Genomic DNA, 25,894 nt, shown 5'->3' with positions numbered 1-25,894 from the left:
GAAGCAGACAGCTGTTCCAATCCCTGATTAATGACATCATCACCCTCTCATCCCCCCTCATTTTGGTGCTTTTGTGTGTGTGTGTTTTGGCTGCAAACCTTCATCCCGTATCTCTGAAGCAATAAGGTCAGCCGGCTAGCCTGGCGCTTGCGTGCTAATGCAGAGGAGGCATTAACCCCAATCTCTCTGGATGAGAGACCGCTTGGCTAGCAACCGTCCCCCGAGACTAGTGGCATGCTTCTGTCTGCCCGCCAATCTTATTTCCCGGATAGCTCGCACACTTATTTCATTTTGGCTTGTTTCACAGCCCCGTATTGATTTTTCTGAACATCACGTCGGTGTGTGGCTGAAGGAGCCTCTTTTGAACACAGGCCTCGGTAATAAACTTGCTGTTGTTGTTTGCTTTGTTTTTATTTATTTTTTTTTCTTTAGCCCAAGTCAGTCCAAGAAATTCCTTTGTGTGGCTTGCGTTTTGTTGGATATTTTCCTATTTGGACAATAGGAGTAACCATAGGAGTAACAATCTGGACAATGAGGTAGCCTAAAAAGAGGAGAAATTTTAAGATTGCGTTGTATATAGCCTGTACGCTTGTACTTTCTTGCAAGGTCTTTGTTTCTTTCTTTCTTTCTTGTACTTTTCCTCTGTTTTCCATTCCTTCCTACTACTTTATCTTTATTTGTCTAACCTTTCTCACCCCACCCCAACTTCATTTCCCCTGTTGCTTTTCATACCTCCTGTGCTTGCCCTGTCAGGCTTTTTGTGTAGAAACCAGCAGTTAAGAGATGGCAAGCTGGGCATAGGAGACACCACTGTCTGTCTGTCAGTCCCTGTGGTACATTAGCCGTCCCTTACCATGTATTATTGATTCCCTCCCTCTAATCACTGTCTCCAGTGTTACAAACGAGCCTTTACTGCCAGCACAGCCCGCACTCTGTGGGGCTTACAGCATCCTGCGACGGAAACCAGCACTAAAAGACGCTGCGGTTTCAGCCGGGCCTCAAGCAGGAGCAGGTGAGATTTACGTCTGTATAAACTTTCACTAATTGCATCATTTCAAGTAGCTGCAGACAGTCAAATGAAGGCCATACGAGGCTATTCTGTCCCAGTGTAGCTGATAGGGATGAACTCCTCTTCCCTTCCAGAGGATAAAATTGAGGAATCAAGACATGTGAGATAAACCCCAGATTTCCTTTGCCCTTTTAACTATTCAGTCGGCATTTGTTCTGTGATTCTGAGAGACAGATATCCACACAGCGGGAAATCAATTATATTCACACCAATGTGGATCGCTGGTGATCTGCATTTTTTTCCCCCTCTTTCTCGTCTCTCCTTCGCTGTCTGTTCTTCTTGCTGGGGAACAGAGAAGTCGCAGTTGTTTGAAAGAGATGACTACTTTTGTGTGAATCTCTGCTGGGCGCTCTGGAACAGCACGGCAAAATGCACAAGGGTGTGTGTGGGTGGAGGAGGACGGACAGGGAGGGAATATGGAAGAGGGGGAAGGGGTATAGTCAAAGTAGAAGTAAGTAATAGCATCACGGAGCCCGTCTGATGTCACTATCTTATATCATCACCCCCCACCCCATCCCACCCAGCCTTCCAGCCTCACACACACATCAGCTGTGCACTGACTAAAACATTTACATCACACTGAGTCATAGCATGATGTACAGGATCAATACCTCACTGATATTAATGTTTTTTAATGAAAGTTTAGAGCTCAACTGCTCCCTTTGTTACCGGAGAAATGAAGGGAGAAAAACACAATCCATAATAGCTGATGTAACAAAATTGCAGCTGTAAATCACATAAGAACCGATTCAAACTATGCATGAGTTTTATAACCGCAACAGTTCACATCAGAGCGAATTCTAGCTTTTTGTAAACGCTGGCGATGCGTCAGGCGTCAGCATTCATGCGCCATCAAAGTTCGAAGTGAAATGAAACTTGAGAAAGAGTGTCAGAGTTTTGGAAACCTGTACCCCTCATCCAACAAAAAGCTGCGTTCTTCGAGCCAAATCTCAGGGTTGCTTTTTTCTTCCTCTCACTGTGCACAGAGCGCAGAGGGAGGAGTGTTTGTTCCCTCTAAACAACAAAAGAGCAGAATGTGAAAGAGGGTTACATCACTTACGCACCGCATCTTATTCAGAATATCCTTGACTAAATTATGTCGGCAGGGAGGCACGCGGACAAAGGACTGTATGGAAAGATAAAAAAGATGAAATACAAAATGACATCAGTGGAGGAACTCAACACGATGAAAGATGGAAGGTTGGGGTGGACTAATGAAAGGCATCTTTGAGTGGTGAAAATGCCTCCGAAATTTAAAGAAACATCCAAGAGGCAGTGGAAATTTCATATGTGAGAAGGAGAATGTCACCTTCACTGTGCGTTTGTGGAAAGCTGTGGAAGCGTTACTTCATAACACCTACTGTAGCCAATGTAATTATTATTACTACTGTTGGACGGAGTGCTAGTGTTTTGTCTATAGTATGTCCAAGCTGGGGCTTTATGTGCATGATGGTTGGCTTTGGATGAGGCAGCGGAAATGCAGCATGGGTGAGGAAAAAAATATGATTATATATTCATCATTCCCTCTCAGTATGACAGTGTGTAATTCACACACTACCATTCATTTATTTAATTACTCGATGGCCAAAATTGGCACGTCCCATCTCAGGTGCCCTTAGCGTTTCTTATTATATCATCTGGGCGTCTTATGGATTCAGCTCATCTGTTGTATTTGCTCAGTAGCTCACAGAGACCTCTCGTCCCCGACACAATCTCACCTCATTAACATTTTAGGTGACGAGTCTGTCACGGCCTTAATTAACAATTCATGAGCACGGCTTATAGCTATATTAACATTTTACAACCAATAAATCACCTTGCTTAATCTGCTGTGAGTATGTGTGTTTGTGTGCGCGTGTGTGCATGTGCATACGTTTATGCACATGTTTAGATGTGCGTGTGTGCTTATGTGTGAGTGTGGAGTCCGACCCTGTCTCTTTGTCTCCGAGTCCATCTCCCCTTCTGTCTCTGACCATGACATTTGTCTGAACTTTTCCTTAATCTTATGTTCTATTCATGGCTCTCTACTGAATCACATCCACTGTAATTTTTTATCTCCGGAAAACAAGAAAAATCCAGCCCACACTCAGATCTGAAGGAGGTCATTCAAAGTGTTATGTCAATTAATAACCTAGCAAGATAAATCTGACTAAGCGCCGCCAAACACAAGTGCTGCACAAAATGGAAAAGTTTGCTAATTAGTCAGCTTCTGTGTATTTGATCAGATTGCTGTTACAAAGCTGAGAAGTGACAGCAGGACAGCCTGGTTTCTGTCTAGCCTTTTTTTTTTCCTCTTCGTGTTCTTTGAGAAGCAAAATTAATACAAAAGAGCGGAGAGCAGAGGAGTAGGAAGGACAAGAGGAATAGACAAGAAATAACACTGGAGGACAATCTGGTACAATCTTTAACAAACCACTCTCTAAGGTATCATCCTTTCTGCTTCCCGTACACCTAACAAACATTCTGAAAGCCTTTGAGAGTGGGTGTAACAGCATGCTACAAGTGGTCCTGCTGGAGTCTAAAGCTACTTTATCATTGCCACAGAATGTGTCTGCATGCATGAGCCCAAAAGGAATTTATAATTAGAATGAGAGTGAGGAAAAAACACACTTTTTATATGCTCATCATTCCCAGGGCCACCGAATCTATAGATTACATACAGCGCTGGAGCTGAGAGGATATTTATCTTGAGTTCAACACAGCACCGACTTGCACCAGTGTCTGTGGAGAGAGTGAAATCTGTGACCAAAACACATCTCACATTTTCTTTCAGTGTGTGGAAAGGAGAAGAAAAGTGAAATTAAACTATTTCCTCCCTCAAGGGGCCCTTAGCAGTCCCTTGACCCCACTTTGAAAAGCACTTGTGTAGGCAGTACGCACAGGACCAGCTTCTCCCGGTGAGTCATCCAGTGTAAGTGCAGCAGCATCATGGTACAGTGCGTATGGTGCATAGCTGATGCTTGCCAAATGAAAACGATCTCTGCAGCACCGTTCACTCTCCCTGGGTGACACACTCGACGGTGGTACAAAATGTTAATGGCAATGCTGGGTTTATAAGTTTATGCGGATGTGTTAATCAGCATGCAGTTTCAATCGCCTGAAATGAATTTCAACGGTGCAACTGCATGCAAAGACGGCTCAACTGAATTTGATCCTCAAGGTATGAAACGATGCATTCCTAACCTCCGTCATTTGCAGTGGAAATGCTTGCTTAACAGTCAAAATCAGGTCCTGGTTCTTCTTGTCAAGATGTGGCTCAGTAACAGCCTTAAATGCCCTCCCATGCATACCAGCACATTTATGATAACAAAACATCAAAGAGTGTTCTCCGGCAAAAAGAACCCAGTAGGTTGTTTGTACAGTAGCATATTATGACCTACAGTTATGTTTTACAGTTAAGTGACCTCTAACAGTGCTGTAAACAACAACAGTGTGGTATAGTGTTAAGGGAGCGACAAAGTCTGTGTAAGGAGGTCGCTGAGGCGGTAGATGAGTCAATCAACACGCTTGTCACTCAGCTGACCCAAATTCAAATCCAAGCTAGAGCAGTGTTTGCTTTCAGATAGCTACTGTTTTGTAACCTTAACCTTGACCTTTTCCCAACATTAACCATTACCACAAACCTTTCCCTAACCTCAACAATAACCTTTTCCCAACTTTAACCATTACCACAAACCTTCCCCTAACCTCAACAATAACCTTTTCCTAACCTTAACCAAGTATTTTTTTTTAGTGGCTAGGCAGCTCATGGTCCTATGGGTTGTATGACTGTGTGCTAAGTGAATAGAAATTTTTCAACTCGAGTGAAAAATTAATGGGTGAATTCACAAGTACACAATGCAAAAACTTGCCTCGCGTTTGGCCTGAACACAGAAACACTCCTGTGGGTTCTATGAGCTACTAATTTAGGAAACAAAGCACAAAAAAAAAAAACAGTAAAGACACCCAATTAGAAGTAGATCAAAAACCTTAAGATATGGCCGTTGTTTTATCTTTTATCATTAGTTGCCAGGCTTCCCATTATGCATGAATGTCAGAGCTACATTATGCATATAAGAAGTTAATTTCTATTTTTAACTTGCCAAGGAGGACACATAGCTGTACCTCGAAATGAGGTGTGCACCCTGATAATGTCAGCATGGCAAATGGCCACTGAAAGTGTCAAGGAAGGAGGGAGGGCTGTAGTCCATGTGCAATTAGACCAGTGAGTACAGACAGTGAGTGGCCATATTTCTCTTAAGACACCAGGGCCAATGCCACATTGCTGATGACAAATTTCAGTGCCAGATGAAGTGTACAAAATTATCTTTGGTGATTATGATTCAGTAACTGAGAAGATAAAACTTCAATAAAATGCATTAAACTGGGGACAATGAAACCAGAGTGCATCTTGGAGATTATTGCTGTGAGAATAGCACAGCAATGCTCATACTATCTCAGGTATATGTTTTTTGTTTTTTTTTTCCTTTTTCTTTTCTTTCTTTTTTTTTCTCTCAAACACCTATGGAATGGAATTGCCATGGCTACAACCAGGAGTTTTCATTTTTTCTCTGCTGCTGTGCTGCCCTCTTCTGGATGCAGAACAAACTGCCACAAACTGTCACACAAATTTGAATCACATGAAGCCTCTCACATCTTTCATTATTTTCCTGGCTGCATACCCTGCATTCCAGTGACTTATATTCATAAAATGGTATAATGCTCTATCCCGTGTAAATAAGCAGGGGGTGGGGTGGTGGTGACTCCATATCAATGAAATTGTAGAAACTTATGAATTTCATTTTCAGGAGGTGCATGCAAAAGGGGTGACATGCCACATTTAGATGCCACTTTGCTCCCATGAATAAAATGCAAAGGGAAATGCTGGAAAATCCAAGCCATGCAGACATCATCCACTTACATAACCTGTTCCAGCGTCTCTCACTCGGCTCACTACCATGCAGCACACACACACATACACACACACACACACACACACACACACACACACTGCCTGATGAAATAGTGCAGTTTTATTTTGGGAAAGGCTATCTCTGGTTTGACAGCATTTCAGACACAAAAACAGCTTGTTCTTTGGGTGGGAGAAATGTACTTTTAAGGGAGGGTTAGTGTTGTTTGTGTGTGTGTGTGTCTGTGTGTGTGTCTGTGTCTGTGCGTGTGTTTGTGTGTTTACATCTGTTTCCCTCATAATGCTTTACAACATGACTCTGAATCATTCTCCCTCACCCAGTTTCCAGTCTAACTCTTTATCTCTCTCTCTCTTTCTCCATCTGTTTTTTTTTTTTTTTTACAGAGCAACTATCTGATCAGGAAAGAGTCATAACCCCCTCTGCACAGCAGTCAGGGAAATTGGGAAAATTGCTTAAGGTCTTCTCAGAGGGAAAAAAAAATCATTCACAGCACCACCATTTGCATGGAAACTCTCTCTCTCTCTCTCTCTCTCTCTCTCTCTCTCTCTCTCTCTCTCTCTCTCTCTCTCTCACTTCTCTCACTTTCTCACAGCGCCATGCCGATGACAATGACTGTCTGCTTCAAGTGCTGTGAATTGAAACTCTTGTATAACTAATGTGCTACTTTCTGTGTGCATCCACATTGAGCTATTGTTCAGCAAATTGTTCAATTTGGAGCTGGCTCAATGCTGAGATATTCTTGATGCTGCGAGGGACAGACTGACTGCACCATGTATATTCCCATCTCTCTCCCTCGACGCACTAACAAAGGCAGACAGACTGCAAATTTAAAAAATACTACTATCCGCAGCCATATCATCAACACGACCACACACACACACACACACGCACACGCACACGCACACGCACACGCACACACACACACACACACACACACACACACACACACACCTCTCAATACTGTGAGCTGCCCTCAGAAGACATTATCCTATTATGCTAATCGTGGAGGTGTAAATTATAGGCTGTTGGCTGACAAAGAAATAATCAAGTTGCTTTCCAAATCCTATTTGGTGGAGGCATCTTGATGGCATGTGTCTCTGGGTGTATTCCAGCAGGCAGAAGTAATGGCCCTGTGTTTTGTAAAACTAACAAACAACATTACAGAAACAAAGCCTCGTTAAGTTTTCACTAGCAAGGCAAACAAAAGTAGCTATAAACATGTCAAAAGCCTGGGGGAGTCCCCCCCCCCACACCGTCAGTACAAAATATTAGGAGGAGGGTGTAGGCCCTGAACGTCACTCTTTCAGGGAGTTGCACTGATTCTGGAGACTTCCCCAAACTTTGCTGTAGTTGGATCAGTCACTGGGGCAATGGCTTGGTGTTTATCAGCTTAGCCCTCTCACTTTGTTGGGAATATTTACTTGAGGCTGTTTTTGTAAAGAATGAATTCCAGACAGGGCGAGATGGAGTGGCAGTGGGCACTTTTCACCTTATTTCTCAACTTTCAATTCACTTACGGCTCTCCGTCCTCCTATGATTTGTTCCAAGGGTCCGCACACAGTGGAGTGGTGCACAGACACAGAAACAGGTAAGAACCCGCTTTCTTTTCCTTTTTCCATGGGCCCCTTAATGCGCACAACAACTCCTGCTTTATAGGCTATATTAGGCCTATACCACCGCTGTTTTTCTGTTTTTAAGCCAGTCCAAATAACAGCCAGATGGACTCAGGCGTGATTTCTTTAGTCCCACTTGTGTTTTCCCTGGTCTGTCCTGTCCTGATGATGGGCTTGAAATCAAGTTGCGCTGTTTGGTTTGCTCTACATTGTGCAGCTTTGCGAGGAATAAAAATGCAATCTGTTGTAAACTTTCCATTGATCAGAAGCATGATTAAGCTGAGATCGGAGCAGTCGGAGCCTATCATGAGCCACAACATCTACCTTCGCTGCCCCGTTATCAGGCTGTGGCTAAATCTGGCTCCAGGGCTGTCAGTCTTGCAAGTTGTGACTAGATCTAGAAACACTGGAAAGTGAGTGTTTAGCACCAAATCTAATCTATGGGAGCCCAATATAGCACCTCCAGCTGCGTGTAAATCAATTACAATAAGCGTGCGGTAAAATGAAGAATAGGCTACTCTTTGAACAGCCTTTTATGGATTCATACTGGGACTTAAATGTATCTGCGGTGCTGTGTTGATTTTTAGTTTCTCAACTCCTAAACTATTCCTTATCCGCCTCTAAGACAATGTAGGCTATTCCTCTGACATTTCTTCCGTGATTACTGCAGTTCCTTTTCTTAAAGACAGTGTTTTTTTCTGTCTTTTTTCTTCTTTCATCCTGTGGGACCTCTGTTTTCTCTCTCCGTAGGAACTGGTGTGCCTATGTGGTGCACAAGAACGTGAGCTGTGCCGTCCAGGGGGGCGTAGAGAGCTTCGAGGAGCCCGTGGTGGTGCCCTGTCCTGCCTACCAGCCCGACTGCCAGCCGCAAGTGACGTGAGCACCGGGGGGGCAGGGGTGGAGGCTGCATCACTGTCCCATAATCTCTAAATGAGTCATCATCAACAACAACAATAATATTAATAATGATGATGATGATAACATGAACAACAACAATAACAATAGTAGAATAATAGTAGTAATAATAGCCTATTGATAATGTTCTTCCACAGGCAGAAATGATCAAATAATCAATAGAACTCTTGTAAGTGGCTGAAATGGCATTAGCCTTTAAGTTATGGTTAGCAATTTAGTGTTGCTGACCTTCAAAGTTCAAACCAGTAATGCTAGCCTATACCTGTGGCCAATTCTGAACACCCTTTGCCAAGCCATTGCACACAGTCTTGGACAGGATTTTTTATTTTTCATTTTAAGCTTCTCAAATGCTTGCCAGCTGACCTCCCAAGATCATAAATGCCATGGTCAGGAGTGACTGAAAAAAGAAGTCACTGCTGTTTATAGCCTATTTGGTCAGAGATTTTTTTTAATTCAATTTTGCCAGTCTAAGCTAACATGTACAAAAAAACTGTGGTTCTTTGGCCCTGCCCTTTGAGGTTGAATTCAGCCAATATTTCTGCCTCCAGGACAGCTCAATATTTGAAACATGTTTGTATAACTAAAACTCTAATCTGGGTACTTGTGCATGTAGATAGTATTCATTTGAATCATAATCTGAATTGCCAAATACATATTTTTAATATATCAGTAGCCTACTGTCTGCAATTATAGGCAAGACGGCGCCTTATTTGTTTTGAAATAGTTGTGCTGTTGTTTTCATTGTTGTAATGAGGAAAATAACCATGTAATAGGCCTAGCCTCCAGGCAAGACTTGCAGTAGATTAATTTGGAAACTAAATCTAAAAGGGCTCAATTAGGTTAGTATTCAGGACCAGTGCTCCTTCTCTCTATACTTAATTAATGCCCTTGCAGATCTGCAGTATGCTGTCTACCTATCTATCTGTCTAACTTTTTGCCAGCTTGTACATTTAGAAACATGCCACTTATACAACAGTGTAGACATCTTCTGATATATATGTGAAATGCATTTTTGGCAGTTCGGGCACATTAGTGGAAGATCCGCTCATTACTGATATTAAACATAGCTGTTTAGTGGGACATTTGATAAGATAACAAATCACCCTGAAGTAATACATAATTTGATTTAGGTGACCTAATGCGGCCATAGCCCTTATCTGTGCTCAACGCATTTACGAGAAACAAAGTTGGCTGTTCTTTCTATGGGGCATGAATTGGATGGTTTAAATGGGAGACATGCCATAGTGATCTACACTGCTAATTGGAAAGCAACAGTTTAGTTCTGGCCATTTCAGATCTTTATTGTCCCTCAAGGGGAAATTTTATTTGCAGTAAAGGACAAAAGCACAAAAACAACATATAAGAGAACATGAGACATTAATTACAACTGTTGTCAGGAGTAATGCACTGTAAGACATTATTTTGCAGTTTACCGTATTTGGTCTTACTTGACACAAATAAAAGAAGACATGAATGTTTCCATTGACGTAGAGTTTTATTTTAATCCAATGATATCTCTGACTTGGTTTGGATTGGCTTTGTGATCTCCAGAGAAAGAAAAACATTTTTCAGAGCCACTGTGCTGTGGAAAAGATCTCCCGGAATCGATAACTCTTTGAGATTTAGGTCACAGGGACATAAGTTTCTGTGTGAAAGTGAAAAAGCCTGGCAGTGAGAATACACATATGCAAGTTTTTTCCATCTCTACATTATGCTACACACTGTTTGATTTTTGTATTTGCGCATACTTGGATTCGATTTTTTCACACCTTGTTGAATATAGTCATAGTGTTAAGTGTTAGAAGCCTACAGTTTGCTGTTTGTGGATTAATGTTTCCCATTTCCTATTAGTCAGGCTAGAACATTTATCCACAAGGATGTCAGTAGGGAACTTTTTAAAGATAATGAGAATTTCAAGCATCAGCTTTCCAGATGTTACACATGACTTGACCTCTGCCTTCAGGGAAGTGATGTCATCTATTGTTTCTACGGGAACTGTTTGCTTTGGCAAGAAAGTTGAAATATTCTTGCAATGGGCAACAATTGAAAGACTGACAGTGTAGTCAAAAAATGTGCATGTCCCATGCACAGCAGTGCATAACCCCTACTTGTGTTGGTGATAGCAGGAGTAAACAGTTTAAAAAGAACTGAATGCTGTAACATGTTATTCTCTTTAGAAATACAAAGTACTTACAACTTGGACAAGCAGTGTGTCTTTCTTTTCAGAATAGACCAATTAAAAAAGAAAAAAAAAAAAAAAAACGTATGTTGCTGATAAAGCAGACTTTATTTTGCAACTGGCTGATCCTAGAAATGCGGTCTAGGTTCTCTGTATCATGTTATTATCTTAATATTAAATGACAAAGATTTTCAGTGCTGTACCTTATCTTACAGGTACCAAACTCGTTTTCGACCCACATACAAGACCGCCTTCAAGACAGTTACAGAGTTAGAGTGGAGATGCTGTCCTGGTCACCAAGGTCCAGACTGTAAAGATTTGAAGCCACTCCCCAACCGGCAAACTGTACAGAGAACACATCCTTACATCCCATCCAATCCTGGACATACAACCAGACACACACAGAGTAAGAAATAAAATATTTAAACTTGTTTTCTTTGGCTTGGACTTGGCTTGTTTTGATATTTTAAGTCCTAAAAGAAATATGTCTTATGTTGAAATAGAACTCTCTCAAGAGCACTCTGCTTGTCACAGATGCAAGATTTATTTCCTCCCGTTTAAAAGTGAAAAGTTTAATAAATTGTTATTCTCTGATTACAGGGCCAGAGCGTAGAGAAACTGGGCATCATGAAGAGAGGCATGGTGGGGTAGATAAGGTGCGTCTTCTGGAGGGTGAAGTTCAGCGTCTCTCTCAGACTGTTCTGGACCTCCAGACAGCCTTGACAAGCTTAACTGCCAACCTCCGTACAGACCTGCAAGAAGACACCAACAAGATGCTGGTCACTCTCCTCAACAACATGCGCCCACCAGACAATGACGCTGCCACCGACGCTGAGAACCCAGCAATGCTGGATGGCCATCAAGCTACCAGAGGGGGAATTGGAGGTGATAGGGGCATAGAAAAGATGATTGCCAGGTTGGATGACATGAACAATGCACTGAAGAGCAAGGATGAAGCTTTGGAAGATCTTCGAGGAACAGTGACAGCTCATGAGGGGCAAATCCGTCTCCTGATGGATGCTTCACAATCTCTTACTCCATCCACAATGGAAAGAGGCTCTGAAACTGACTTTGATATAATCCAGACCTACATCGATGGACAATTTGAGAAGCTGAAGAAAGATCTAGTTCATAGTACAGAGGAACAGATAGCCAAGTTACAAAGCACTTGCAACGACAGGATCCAGACCTTGCAGAGGACCTGTGAAGAGGGTCATGACCAAGGCCTGGATACTCTAACCAAGCTGGTAGACACCAAGGAGGCAGAGCTGAGAAAAGAGATCCGGGCTCTGCGTCTTGACATGGTTGCTGCAGATGGACCCATACGAACTCAACGGCAGACTGATCCAGCCAAGCAGGAAGTGGACCACAGTGACCACAAAGACCTATGGCGTGAGATTGACCGGATTGCAGAGGCTCACCGCATCCTGAATGTCCGTATTGACAATGAGCTAGCTCACCTGTCTGCCCCTCAGCTCGATAATGAGTATGGCCCACTCATTGAGGAGCTGGAGGCACGCATCAATGTCACAGAACAAAATGCAGAGATGCACTGTTTCTATATTGAAGAGAAACTGACCCGTACGATTGCGGATGAAGTGACAGCACTTCGGCAGCTGCTGGATGAGCGTCTTAACACTATGGAAGACCAGTTTACCAATATGCTGGTGGAAATGAGCAACAACTCCTTCCCTGGGATGTCTGGTGACTCCATGAGTGCTATCCAGGCAGAGGTCAACAACAACAAGTACCTCCTCCAAGGCTTGGATGATAAGGTCAATGCTGTTGGGGAGCTGTGCTCTGCAGGATGTTCAAGCTCAGGAGGTGCGACAGGCACAGGAAGTTCATCCATCATATCTGGTGGCTTAGACAAGATTATTAAGGATGTACGCCTATGCAGGAACGACTTGGATGTTCTTCACACAGATGTAAGTGCTAACTCAGACAAGCTCAGACAACTGGAGGATGTTGTTGAAAGGGAGTCAGCTGGACACCAGCGACATGTAAAGAACATGGAGGACTTCCAAAAGGGATTAATTAATCTTCAAGATAATGTACTTGGTCTGGCTGGTGCTGTTAATGGGTTAAGTGATTCCCTGAGCAAATACTCCCAGGATATGCAGAAAATGAACTTGACATGTTGCCAGGCAGCACTGAGTGGCACTGGGGGGCCAGCAAGGCAGACTGTCAGCACTGTATCTAGTGGTAAGATGGACATGACTGGCGACAGCCAGATGGAGGAGCTGAGGAACAGAATTGATATGCTCAGTAACCAGGTGTCATCTGGACTGGGACAATGTAAAGAGAACACTCAGGGTGTTACTGATGGCATTTCTGCTGTAGATGGACGTGTGACCAGACTTGAAAAGGTCTGTGAAGGGTTGGATGGAGTTTCTACCGGTGTCAGTGAGCTGAAGGATGGGTTAGAGAGGCATGTCGCTGCTCTGTGGGATACTGTCCACAGGATAAATGACACCTGTGGGACACACACCACAGACATCAACTCTGTGCAGAATTCCGTGCAAAACCTCCGGACACAGTTATCCGCAATGGCCAAGCATGTCCTCAAAGATGTCACTGCGAAAGAGCCAGGTGAGTTACACCCCAGTGATGAATGCGTCGGTGACATCACTGACAATCTGTTGTAACGTCATGGACAGGAAATGAGAGAAATGATTAAAGGTCCTCTTAGGATTTGACTCAGAGATGGAAATTCACTTTGAGGTCATATTCATCAGTAATTATTTGACAAGCGTAATCCTGACTTTGATGACAATTCTCAAACAATATACCAGTAAGTGGTGCAAATGGGTTTTAGTCAGTAGTACTGTATTACAGTAATGAGACACAGATTATGACACACTTACATCACAGGATGTTCCATGAAAGGCATTGTGTGGTTATCAGTTATAGAGTTGTCTAAAGATCCCCACTTTACTGCTGTCAGGAAATAAAGTAAAGAGGATGGATAAAGATTGTCTAAAAAGCCGATCTTTTTCACCTTCCTCCCCAGTTTCGTATAATAGTTTATTCTGTGTGACAAACATCTGTGTAAACACAAGCTATGATTGAGTTATAGCCATAAAACTGAGAACATATGGGATTGAATGTGACCCAGTATTCAGTATATATCCGCTTCAACACAGGAGTTGTAGGTGTTCTTTCCTGAAGTTAATCCTCCTTTGCTTTACATGGAGGGTGGGAGGGGGGGATCAAATCCTACGTTATGGCTATGGGGTTTCGCCAGGAGAGGGAGAGTATGAGTTCACTGGGCCTCTTATACCTGCCTTGAGTATGTCATTCAATATGTCCAAGCACCAGGAGGCCCACATTGGACACATCTTGTTTGACATAGATTCACATTATGCTCCTTATTCCTCAGATTTTCCATATATCTCTCAAGGAATGGGACAGGCAAATAAGTATCTCACCTGATGTTTCACATATTGCTGGGCTCTTTTCTCCCAATTTCAGCCCTCCTCAGTAATGATTTATTGCTTTTGTTTATTTGCATTGTGTTGTGCCTCATTGCTTGCATATGTTGTTGCTGTTAGAGCACATTACCCCATCATTCCCGCTTGCTTTGTGAACAGTTCAGCCGTGACGCATTCTTTCATGCACCATGACACAATTTTCTCAATCGTACCAGACAGTTTGGACGAGACCTGAACTGCAGTTCCACACATAAACACACACAATCATCACCCCCCACCCTTCACGCTACACATGTATGTTCGGCAATCTCCAGAGATTCCCGTAGGCTGACCTCAGCCTGATGTGTGGAGTCTGGTCCTCATTAAGGGCCCTGACTCACTGCTGGAGCCAGTCTTGACAGAGAGGGGAGAAGCAGGGCTCCACACCCAGGACCAGATGCTTCTACTGCCCTTAGTTGTGATGTCATGGGGGCCCCATCCCCGGTGCCTCCCTTTCTTTAACAGCACACAGGCAATCGCCAAAACAATGGTATGATATGGACTGGAGAAGAGTCTTGTAGATGGAGAACTTCTGTGACTCCAGTGTGGCGCGGGATGGGAAGCATAAAGGCGTTGTGTATTCCATGTCGTTGTGAGCCAAATATGGCCAGTTATTTCCAATCTGTGATATTTGTTTTCATTACCTTACATGGAAGTTAATACTGTACCTCTGCACAGCATTAAATCAAAAGAGTCTGTGCACACTGCAGCAGGAATATGAACAATGTTTGTCAGGCCTCTAACTTTATAACCTGTTAATATACAGCAAAACCTAATCAAAACCAGTTTCTAGCTACCTAGGTTTTTCAGTGGATTTAAGTGCATTTAAGTGGAGAGACTATCGTCATTATCCTCTTGCTTAGTGCTTACAAAACAGTCTGTACACAAAACCCCCTGAGAGAGGGAGTTGGGCTGTGTGGCTGATGTAGCATGAGGTTTTTGTGTTTTGTTCAAGTTTGGAAAAGAAAGGAATAGTCTAAATAGGTATAACATTTCCATGAAAAATCCCAGCTCTGTGGGTGTGGTGGTGAGAAGCTACTCAAGTGTTTCCTTTCTGTGTTCGACCTAATACTCTCCACATAGTCATATGAAGACCCTGAGGAGGGTGCAAACAGATGAAGTGTTGTAATAGCAGAACTGAGATATTTATCCGGAATAGCTCTGCCCTTACACACCGTGACTGGTGAATGGAACTGTGTGAGATCAGTTGCAAAATGTTGGCACCAAGTCGCCAACAGCAGCAGCAGCTGCAGACCATGAGAGGAGGTCTGCCACTACAGTTTGCATGTTTGTTTCTCACCATCCAATAGAAAATTGTGGTTAAGCAGTAATGACTTCATTGCCTGAAACACTGATGGGTCCAAGCCCTTGTGAAACTGGGTGAGAAACTCAGGGAGGGGCACAACATATTTTAATTGGGAATGTTAGGAAATGTAGAAATGTAGAAACTTGTTCTATTTTCAGAAGGTTTGAGCATGTCCTCATTCAGGTGGTGAATAATCAATCTTCTGAAGAATATAATGTGTGATCCCATTCCTATGGAGCTGAGCTTTCTCATTAGAGTCTCAGGCTATTTTCCTACTCCCCATTTTTGGATGTGGTCCCATCCCAGCTCAAATAACTCCCTTCTCTCTCCCTTCCTTCTCTCTTATCTCTGTCTTGCTCTCTCCTTCCGTTTCACTCTCCTTCCATTCGACTTTTCCTGCTGATTGAGATTTGTCCTTCCAAGAATGCCAGAGGACTTCTTTCCTTCTCTCCCCTCCTTGTCCCCCCTATGTGTCTACTCGCAAGCGAGGCCTTCAGAGGGAAAAAATAAATAACCGCAGTTGTATTAGAGCAGGGATAAAATGGTTGCTTTGATTTCATGGATCAATGCTTTGCAATTGATCACGCTGGCTTTATACTGGAGAGACAGGCAGTAAAGATGAAGTGTCTCCTGTGATCAGGGAATACAAGCAAAACAGAACTTCAAAGGCTATTTGAAGTCAAAGGGTATTTGGAGAGAATGGAAAATAGTATTTGACACCACCACACAAGTCACTGAGTATATTTAGTCAATACCAGAATTATGAGGGGGGGTGCGCTTCGACTCCAACAATCACCCTGGAGAAATTGCAGAATTCCTGGAGCTGGGAGGTGAGGTGTTTCCATCTAGGCCAACAGCCCTGTAGTTCTGACCCGAGAGTCCATATGGAAGTCTTCAGAGGAGAGTAGACACAGGCGTACACTGGAAATCCCTATGGGCTGCCGTTCACTGTGCAGTTTGAACCTCCCATCATTAATATCACTGAAGGTGGGGTGGAGTGTGACATTACATGTGTGAGTGCATGGCAAGAAAGGTTGAGGGAAATATGTATGCTGTGATGCATTATTGTCCATGCATGTAACCGCCACACCCTGTGTTATGCAGACTGCCCCTTGACACCATTTTCCATAGTGTGATCATGTCGTCTGCTGCAGTGTTTCTTGGCACTTTCAGGCACTTGTACCTCCGCACACTCATACACTGTCACTTCCCAAATCCCAGGAAGTGACAGTGACTAATGGATCCGTCCCCCCGCCGCGTCTCACTCCTGGTTAGGAGCACTAACATCTGTTTTTGGTGATGCTGTTGGTTACACCACCACTCTGTGTGCATTGGTGTGTGTGTGTTTTGAGACTCTGTGGTTGCCCCCCTAGTGAGACACAGGCTGAACGCTCATGGGAAATATGTAGTCATGCAACCAGCGTCCTGAAGGAGACATTGGGAGGAAATGAAGGAGAGATTTCTGATTATTTCAGTGTGACATGATTGCTGGGTTTAATTTGTTTTTGATTATACATGTGGTTTGCGAGCGGGTTTGTGGTATCACTTGCCGTAAGAAGGAAGAATTTTGTTGATGGTTGATTATGGTTTATTTGATAAGGACAGAAGTGTTTCCCCGGCAGACACAAAAGGATGCAACCGGTGTTTTCCAAGCCCACAGGCAAAGTTAGGAAAGTTTGTTCCAAAATGTAATTCATCACAGATGCTGATTACCTGCTTGAGCCCCTGAAGAGTCAGCAGCAATATGACAGCTTTCACTTGCTTTTGGATTGATCACTTTGCCTGCAAAAGACTGAATATGCATTTGAAGCAACAGATTATACGGATTTACAGATACAAGTACAATTTGAGTAGCACTGGTATTGTTACCTACTGCCATTAACAACCATTACGATGCAGCTATTCACATCATGTCGAAATGCTTTATCCTTTCACAATGTGATCAGTCTAACAGATAATTACCTCCTTTTTCTAAAGCAGAACTCTGTCCTGACTGTAACCATAACCAAATTACATTAATGCAATTTTGTAATTACATTACTGAAATCCTGTCACCTATAGTGCATTCATGCCTACCCCAGCCCCCCCGCCCACAGGATGATTAATGGCACTGCAAATGCTTGAATCCAAACTCCAAACAAACAAGCCCTTTAATGTGCCAGTCCCTCTTAACTATACCTTAAATACAGCATGACACAATCTGTCTGACACCTGGCTATGAAGTGGGCACTGAGACAAAGCAGGTACTGTTATGCTATTTGTTATCTGTCCCCAGGACACACTCGTGGTGCCTCTACTCTCACCTCAGAGGCCGAGGTAATGTCTGTGCCCTCGGGGTGTTTGGACAGCAGCCAAGCGCTTTACTTTGAGACGGTCCTCATTGCTTAAAGCTCACGCCGCCTACCTGCTTTGCTTTCTTGAAGGGTATAATGACACCAGTTGAAAAAGCTCAGAGGTGCAGTGTGCAGTCTAATTTGAAATGCCATTAAAATAATAAGTCATTAAAGGAGAATTCATAAGAGGAGGGGAGATGTGATCTGAATGTAAGAAAAGAAGTGGCATTTATGAGCTCTAAACTGAAGGCTTCTGATCTTGCACTTCAAGGATACCAGTAAATCTGCATGTTTAGCTAGTATCTAAAAAATGTACACACTTCTTGTTTCTGTTAATGTTTTCACAAAGCAAGCAGTAAGTCATATTTAAGAGGTGCAATGTCATTTTCCTGCCTTTTATCCAGCCATTGGTTTTCAATCATTCTACTATGATATGAAAATGAATTTTTAGAGATGTCAAACTTTCTTCACACCAGTATTAGATCACTGTAGTAAAGTTGTTTACATTCATTTTCAGAAAAGCAGCAGCACTGTTGCATTGTTGTTTTGGTGACTTGAAATTGGGCGGAGTGAAGCGGTTTCTCCGCTGTAAAGTAGTCCCTGGTGAAATGTTTGTTTTATACACAAGCAGAACATTACAAGGTGGATTTTTTAACTGAAAATTAAAAATTGAAAACAGAGGGATTTTGATTATATGTTCTTAGGTCTTTAGTAATCTCATGCGATTTGCAAAATGGTTTGTTGCGATGTCAAATGTGGGTAAATTGTAGTAAATGGGCCAAACATTCAAAATTACTGGTATGGTGCTTTAAAGCTTTTCCATGTCTTGTCCATGTCTTTTCCCATGTCTGAAAGTATGTTAAACTGGATGATGTGAGCTGTTTTGACAAGAATAATTTTATGCTTGTTGATAATTCATGTAGTTAACCGTACACTGCTATACCACTTTCTTTTTTTTTTCTTTTGTTCACTCTGCAGGAATGACTTTAAGACCTGAGAGGCCCGGTTCATCGCCGGACTCGACTCAAACAAGACCCAGAATTACACAAATCCCCCACATCCACATCCCTCTCATCATCCCCAACCAGCCGTCCAGTCCTAGGCAGCCTTACAATCCCCGCCAACCAGCTAGGCAGCCGGCCCGGACCAACACACTGCACCAGCCCAGCTCGCCAAGCCAGCCATCCAGACCCCAGCAACCAGGCCAGCCCACTCTTACCCGGGTTCCCAGTAAGCCAGTGCTGGAGGCAGGCGAGGCTGGACCTCCTGGGTACATACGTAGGGTGACTGTGCGGAGAGGCTCTGAGGACGACTCCTCCATGCCTGTTAAAGGCTTCGCTGGAGCACCAGGTGAGAGATGCTTATAGTGAAGACTCACCACATTTGCACTGCTGCTGCAAGTCTGCCGTTTCTGATTTTTCTTCCTTCACGTGCGAAAAAGATCTAAATGTCTTCTAGTTAGTGTGAACAGCATTTTGTTTCTGTTTCAATCTGGACCGATTGGCTGTGTGAATAGAAAATCAGATCCTGAGGTATGCAACCTACATGCAACTTATATTTGAACACTCAAAATAAAATCAAAAAACATTCAAATTAGATTCAAAGAAGGAAATTCATTGACAGTGTTGGCATGGACAACAATGAAACATGGTAACAGAAAGAAAGGGACATAAACTTGAGGAAATCAATTTAGCCTCAAATTATCCAAATTAAAGGATGTTGGCCACATATAGGTACAAAAACAGATGTGATTTATTTTCATTGTTACCCTGTACTCTCTTCTTTTCAACAGTGCTGTCCATTGATATTGGTATTTGATATGGGTTACATTGTAGCATGAACAGTCAACAAGAAAAATCAGATTAGAGCAGCAATTTTGGACTCAGTATGTACAGTGGGCACGTGATTGGATGGGATGTGAATTTAACTGAATTTCACAGACATTGGTTAGTTCTAGTTGTAGCCTGTTGGGATAAAATATACTGGATTGCATCGAGGAAGACACAAAGATACTAAATGACAAAATGAAGGCCTTAATTCAGTCTCCACAGGAGCAAGTTTAACTTTAGATTAACACGTCTTGTCTGTTACAGAAAATAATCTGTCAGTGATAATGTTGTTGTTCAGAGGCAGTGTAAGATGTTGATCTGAAAAAGCATAAGACCATGGGTTCATTCAGAGTTCACAATTCATAAAAAAATCTTTTGTCTTTAGCACAAAATTATATAACTTGTTTCAAGTTGTCATCCCCCTCCCCACATACTGTATTTACAAGGGGTTTTATTTCTCCACAGTTTCCATCACAGACTTAGGTTCATTTCAAGGTTTCGAGGAAATTTTCCACAACTGAACCTGATTATCGAGGTTATGGGCTTCATCGTCCAGCAGGAGCTAAACCAAATACAAGATGATTCAGAAAGCCACTTGTAAAGCCATGATTATGCAGTTTAGATTAAAACCTCTTCCCGACTTAATTTATACCCTGCCTGGGAAACTACCCCACAGTGGTCAGACAGTCTGTGTTTGGAGGGGAAAGCCAAACAACATAACCTCAAACGTCTTTGTTCAGATGCTGTGTTTTGCTTAGATGTTCATAATTGCATGAATTTGAATCGATTGAATTCTTTCTGCATTGTGGCTTAAACCAATTTTAATGCAGTCACTATTTCATGTCGTCAATGATTATTACAAACAATGAGAGAAAAGACGATGTAGTAATCATCTGTTTATTTTGCAGGCTATCCTCCTGTGCACCCTGTGTCTTTCAAGCCTCCAAACAGCCAAGGTAATATAGCAGTTCATTATCAAGTTAAATTGAGAATCTGCATGCTTTTACTATTCATATTCACCGTCAAGTGGAACAGCTGTGAGCAGATCGTGCTGCCTGGGAGAGTGAGGCAGTGGGGACTGGGTGTGTTTAGTTTAGCGGGGTGTAGGCGGACTGTGTGGAGTGGAAGGGTTAGCTTGGCTGCAGATGATGACCAAAGCCCATCCACTGCACAAAAAAATCTATTCTTACACTTTTCAGCTATTGCACAACCTCAGGAAACACACACATGCAGTCACACATGCACACATTACATATAGCCTACAGCACATGCCAGAGAATATCTACGAATGCATCACTGTGTGTTTTGTAACTGTTCCGTATGAATGAAGCAGCTTTTAAAGTAGAGGTGTTACCCTCTCTGAGTCACCTCGTCTGCGCCGCTGACTGTGAGGAACACATTTTGAATTAACACTTTGTACCTTGCAGCTCCTGTTGCAGCCAAAGTGCCCTGGAACCCAGTGTACCAAACTCCAGTCGTGGCATCAGGTACAAACCATTTAGAAAACATCTCTCTCCCTCTGCTTATATTTTAGTGACTGTTTGGATGAAGACATACAAATCAGTAGCTGTAAAATGAGGGGCCATGTGTGATGGCATATGTAGGAATTTTAATATACCCTCCTGTCTATGAGGGACGAAAAATGACAAAACAATAAATAAATGAATAAATAAATAAATACGCATATAAATATATAAATGCATAAATAATTAAATTAATAAATATTTCTACATTTATTTATTTATTTATTTCTGTTTTTATTCATGCATTTATTTATTTATTTGTGTATTTATACATTTATGCATGTATTTATTTATTTATTTTTACATTTATTTATTTATTTATTTATTCATTTCTACATTTATTTATTCATTTATTTATTTATATATTTATTTTTACATTTATTTATTTATACTTTTATTTATTTCTACATTTATTCATTTATTTATTCCTTCTTTTATTTCTACATTTATTTATTTATTTCTACATTTATTTATTTATTTCTACATTTATTTATTTATTCCTACATTTATTTCTGTATTTCTACATTTCCACATTTATTTATTTCTGTATTTCTGTGTCGTATGTTAATAAGGTGGGCGGTTCTTACATTAGTCTTAAGCACGATTGGTTTGTGGGTGTGATCCTATCCACTGCTACTGCCTGGGCTGGCAGTAGCAGTGGATAGCAGTGGACTAGCTAGCTGCTAGGGCATTAACAACGCCAGACTTTTCCATGTCGTCGACGTTACGTCGACCCGTCAACACCGGGAGATTTTTGGGGGGCTAGCCGGGCTCTAACCGGAGGGAGGGAGGGGTTGTAGTGGAGCACCGACCGGGCGACCGGGGGGTGAGGAGGCTGCAGTGGAGCGCCGACCGTGTGTGTAGTCGGACTACTGGAAGTAGTCGGTGGGTGCATGATTTACCACATCATTCGCCAGTGACCTTAAATCACTGACGATGGCTCTCAAAAAGCTTTCCATTGCGTTTTACACAGTAGCTAGTAGGGCATTAATGTAAACATCGACCCGTCGAAAGTCGAAGAAACACCCACACACCCACACACACGGTCGGCGCTCCACTACAGCCTCCTCACCCCCCGGTCGCCCGGTCGGCGCTCCACTACAACCCCTCCCTCCCTCCGGTTAGAGCCCCGCTAGCCCCCCAAAAATCTCCCGGTGTTGACGGGTCGACGTAACGTCGACGACATGGAAAAGTCTGGCGTTGTTAATGCCCTAGTAGCTAGCTAGTCCACTGCTATCCACTGCTACTGCCAGCCCAGGCAGTAGCAGTGGATAGGATCACACCCACAAACCAATCGTGCTTAAGACTAATGTAAGAACCGCCCACCTTATTAACATACGACACAGAAATACAGAAATAAATAAATGTGGAAATGTAGAAATACAGAAATAAATGTAGGAATAAATAAATAAATGTAGAAATAAATAAATAAATGTAGAAATAAAAGAAGGAATAAATAAATGAATAAATGTAGAAATAAATAAAAGTATAAATAAATAAATGTAAAAATAAATATATAAATAAATAAATGAATAAATAAATGTAGAAATGAATAAATAAATAAATAAATAAATGTAAAAATAAATAAATAAATACATGCATAAATGTATAAATACACAAATAAATAAATAAATGCATGAATAAAAACAAATAAATAAATGTAGAAATATTTATTAATTTAATTATTTATGCATTTATATATTTATATGCGTATTTATTTATTTATTCATTTATTTATTGTTTTGTCATTTTTTGTCCCTCATACCTGTCACCTTTCAATCTACTAATCATTTTTATGAATTAGGGTCAACTTGACTCCGGTAATTCAAAAATTATTAGAATAAAAATTGTTATCTAAGTTTATGTGTTAGGTACTTTATGTTTCTTGTTGGCAACCTAAATAGCCCTTTAAATAAAATATAACCTGAGGACACTGAGAGCATATCATGTTAATGTCAGGTTAATTTCATGTTTCATATTTAATGAAAAGTCATTACATATGAAGCAAAAAAAAAAAACAACTGTAAAACATTTAATGAGGTCACATCAACCCTAAAGGTAATAGGAAGGTTAAATACAGCAATTATTAGCTTTTGAAACAGGACTAATCGAACCTGGCATGCATATTTTTGGGTGAGGAAGCTGTTGTATTTGATGAAAGTTATCACATTATATACAGTATGAATGCTCCATAATGGTTGTGTGGTTTATCTTTTCTAACTCCCCTTATGTTTGCTGTTCTGTCCACTCCAGTGTCAGTAGACAACAGCGCCCTGGCAGACCCCTTCTCTTTCTCGGCGGGCCTCACCCAGCAGCATTTCACTGGTGATTTTGGTGTCATTCGCTTCAACAGAGTCCTAGTCAATGATGGTGGACACTACAATGCCCATACAGGTATCAACCACTTATCTCATTACTGTTGATTTATTTACATGTTGCTCAGGGTGTGCTGCATTCCATATAATCTCTGCCTCAATGACCCTTTGGGAAATGCTTAAAGGAACAGTTCACCCAAAGCACAAAAAAATATTTCCACAATTATCCTTAGACATACAGATAGTTTCCATGTGATTTGGCAGGGTTTCCAGCGTGCTGCCATCTGCCTTGTCTCCCCTCAGGCCAGTACACTGTGGCTTAATGGGTCTTCATTTGTGCAGCTCAAGCTGTCAAAAATTAACATGACAAATTCAACAGCAACAGCTTTTACCCAAAACAATGACACAGATACCTGGCAGATTTCATAACCCTCAGGGCAAAGAGTTAAGTTGGGAACTATTTACTGCTCCACACTTTCTATTTCAATGTTAAAGGAAAAGTTCACCCAAAGACAAAAAGATATTTTCATATTATTCATGTAGTCTATCCACCCAAAGAATTTTGCAGTTTGCCAGTATTCTTTGGATGGATCGATTGCATGAGGGGGAAAGTAGCTTTTTCATTTCATCAACAAGGAAGGAGATAAACTTTGGGCTTTCTTGCATCGAGCACGAATATTTAAATATGTAAAAGACTTTTTTACAAATTCATACATAAGTAAAGAAAGAAATAAATAATAAATGACAGGTTTCGACCTCTCAGGTCTTCATCATGGGGAAAAAAGTCATCAAGCAACAACATTTTATAAATTATAAACTAGGCTGGGGGAGTCATCCTGTGCAAACTGATGAAAGAAATACTGGTTGTGGTGATGAGTCACAGTGAGAAGTCATGTTGAAACTAGGCAGAGTTTTTTTTGTATTTTGGGTGAACTGCTCCTTTAACACTGAAATATGTGTTGACCTTTGGATTTTCACATCAGCTTGAACATCAAGTTTACTGCCACGGGTCAAGAGCACCTTTAACAAACAGTAGTGACATATCTGACTCTTTTCACAAACACTGCATCATGCAAACCGCAAGATATAACTGCAATGAAGTATTTTTCAAACTGCTGGCATAAACGTTTTCTAAACCTGCAGATTAGGTGAACCATACCTAAGCAGATTATCACTAAAACCTACCCCTTGTCCTCTCCCGGCTCTACAGGGATCTTCACTGTCCCAATGGACGGCCGCTACTTGATCTCAGGACTGCTGACTGCTAAGCAGGGGGAGCGCGTAGAGGCTGTGCTGTCTGTGTCGAACCGCAGCGTCCAGAGGCTGAGGAGCTCAGCGGGGCCGGCTGCCGGTCAGCACGGGGGCTCAGCCGCAAGTGGCTGTGGCTGCGGTGGCTCCGTGTCCTTCAGTCTGATCCTGTCCCTGAGGAGGGGAGATCACGTGGGCCTGGTGAGAACCGGGGGCCAGCTGGCCACCACCGAGGCCAGGGAGATCCTCTCCACCTTCAGTGCCATCTTCCTCTACGCACCACAGGCCAAAAGATAGCTGGCACTCACAGCCGGCCAAAAACTGGTTTGTTCCCAGTCAGTTGGATTGGAGAACATGATGAAGAAGCCATAGTTGTGACTGATTTGCTATTGGCACATGTAAAAAAAAAACAAAAAACAAAAAAACAATTGTGCTGTAATGCAGCTACACTACAGTCACTGTCTGAGGATGGTGCATTTCCAGTTACAAGTCTTGAAAAATGTTATTAGTGTTGATCAAGGATTCGCATTAACGTTTTCAGGCATTCCCCAAAAATAAGTACATGAAGCAATATTTGTTGCTAATATATTTGATAATCAATTTACCGTTTTGTACTTAATGTACTATTTTGTTTTGAGTGTCTTCTGTAAAAAAAAAAAGTGTTTATAAATTAACATTCATAAAGTTTTATCTATTTTATTTTAACAAAACCATCTCAGAGAATCAGTATCCCGTCAGTTATTATTGGAGTATAATAATGATGGTTTGGCAATAAACCATGACAAATCACTTTTGCTATCATCTCACTATCTTTCTTTGTAATCTGCTCTGAGAACAGATGAGTGACGATTAATAAACTTTCGCTAAGAGAATGATGTTGACAAATGTGGTTTAGCAACATAACAAGGTTTTATTAATGTTACGTGGCAAACTGGTCCAGCGCAACAAACTGTTGAGAAAGACGAGATTAGAAGCAAAACCTCATTGTGAGTCATTGTGTAAAGTGGGCGTGGGTGAAAAATAAATTCCCCCTCTCCTCTTAGAAAACATCTTCGAAAATAGTCCAGCAGTAATTGGAATAAATTGATATGATTGCCGAAAGGAGTCAGGGTGCATATTTAACCTTGATTTTGACATCTCCGTTAACCTCAAAAAATGTGAAAAAGAAAAAGAGAAAATGA

At 41.8% G+C, this 25,894-nt stretch overlaps 1 protein-coding gene across 1 annotated transcript; it reads left to right on the top strand.

Annotated features, from left to right (window-relative positions):
- Positions 1-7,343: 7,343 nt before the first annotated feature.
- Positions 7,344-25,502, top strand: emilin2a (elastin microfibril interfacer 2a). The gene is made up of 9 exons (XM_030074307.1): positions 7,344-7,567; positions 8,343-8,468; positions 10,902-11,092; positions 11,287-13,278; positions 18,777-19,148; positions 20,536-20,583; positions 21,055-21,114; positions 23,404-23,544; positions 24,676-25,502. Exons 1-9 carry the CDS (start codon positions 7,422-7,424, stop codon positions 25,008-25,010), a joined length of 3,411 nt encoding a protein of 1,136 aa, XP_029930167.1. The 5' UTR covers positions 7,344-7,421; the 3' UTR covers positions 25,011-25,502.
- Positions 25,503-25,894: the final 392 nt, after the last annotated feature.

This window comes from Myripristis murdjan, chromosome 17 (assembly GCF_902150065.1).
Source record: "Myripristis murdjan chromosome 17, fMyrMur1.1, whole genome shotgun sequence".
NCBI lineage: Eukaryota > Metazoa > Chordata > Actinopteri > Holocentriformes > Holocentridae > Myripristis > Myripristis murdjan.
This window is presented reverse-complemented; position numbering and strand designations above follow the sequence as displayed.

What these genes read in the sequence shown, in the direction of transcription:
- emilin2a (XM_030074307.1), top strand. Translation starts at nt 7,422, where the DNA reads ATGAATTCCAGACAGGGCGAGATGGAGTGGCAGTGGGCACTTTTCACC. An exon ending in TACAACCAGACACACACAGA is followed by an intron (nt 11,093 to 11,286) that starts GTAAGAAATAAA and finishes CTCTGATTACAG; the next exon opens with GGCCAGAGCGTAGAGAAACT. An exon ending in ACACTACAATGCCCATACAG is followed by an intron (nt 23,545 to 24,675) that starts GTATCAACCACT and finishes CCGGCTCTACAG; the next exon opens with GGATCTTCACTGTCCCAATG.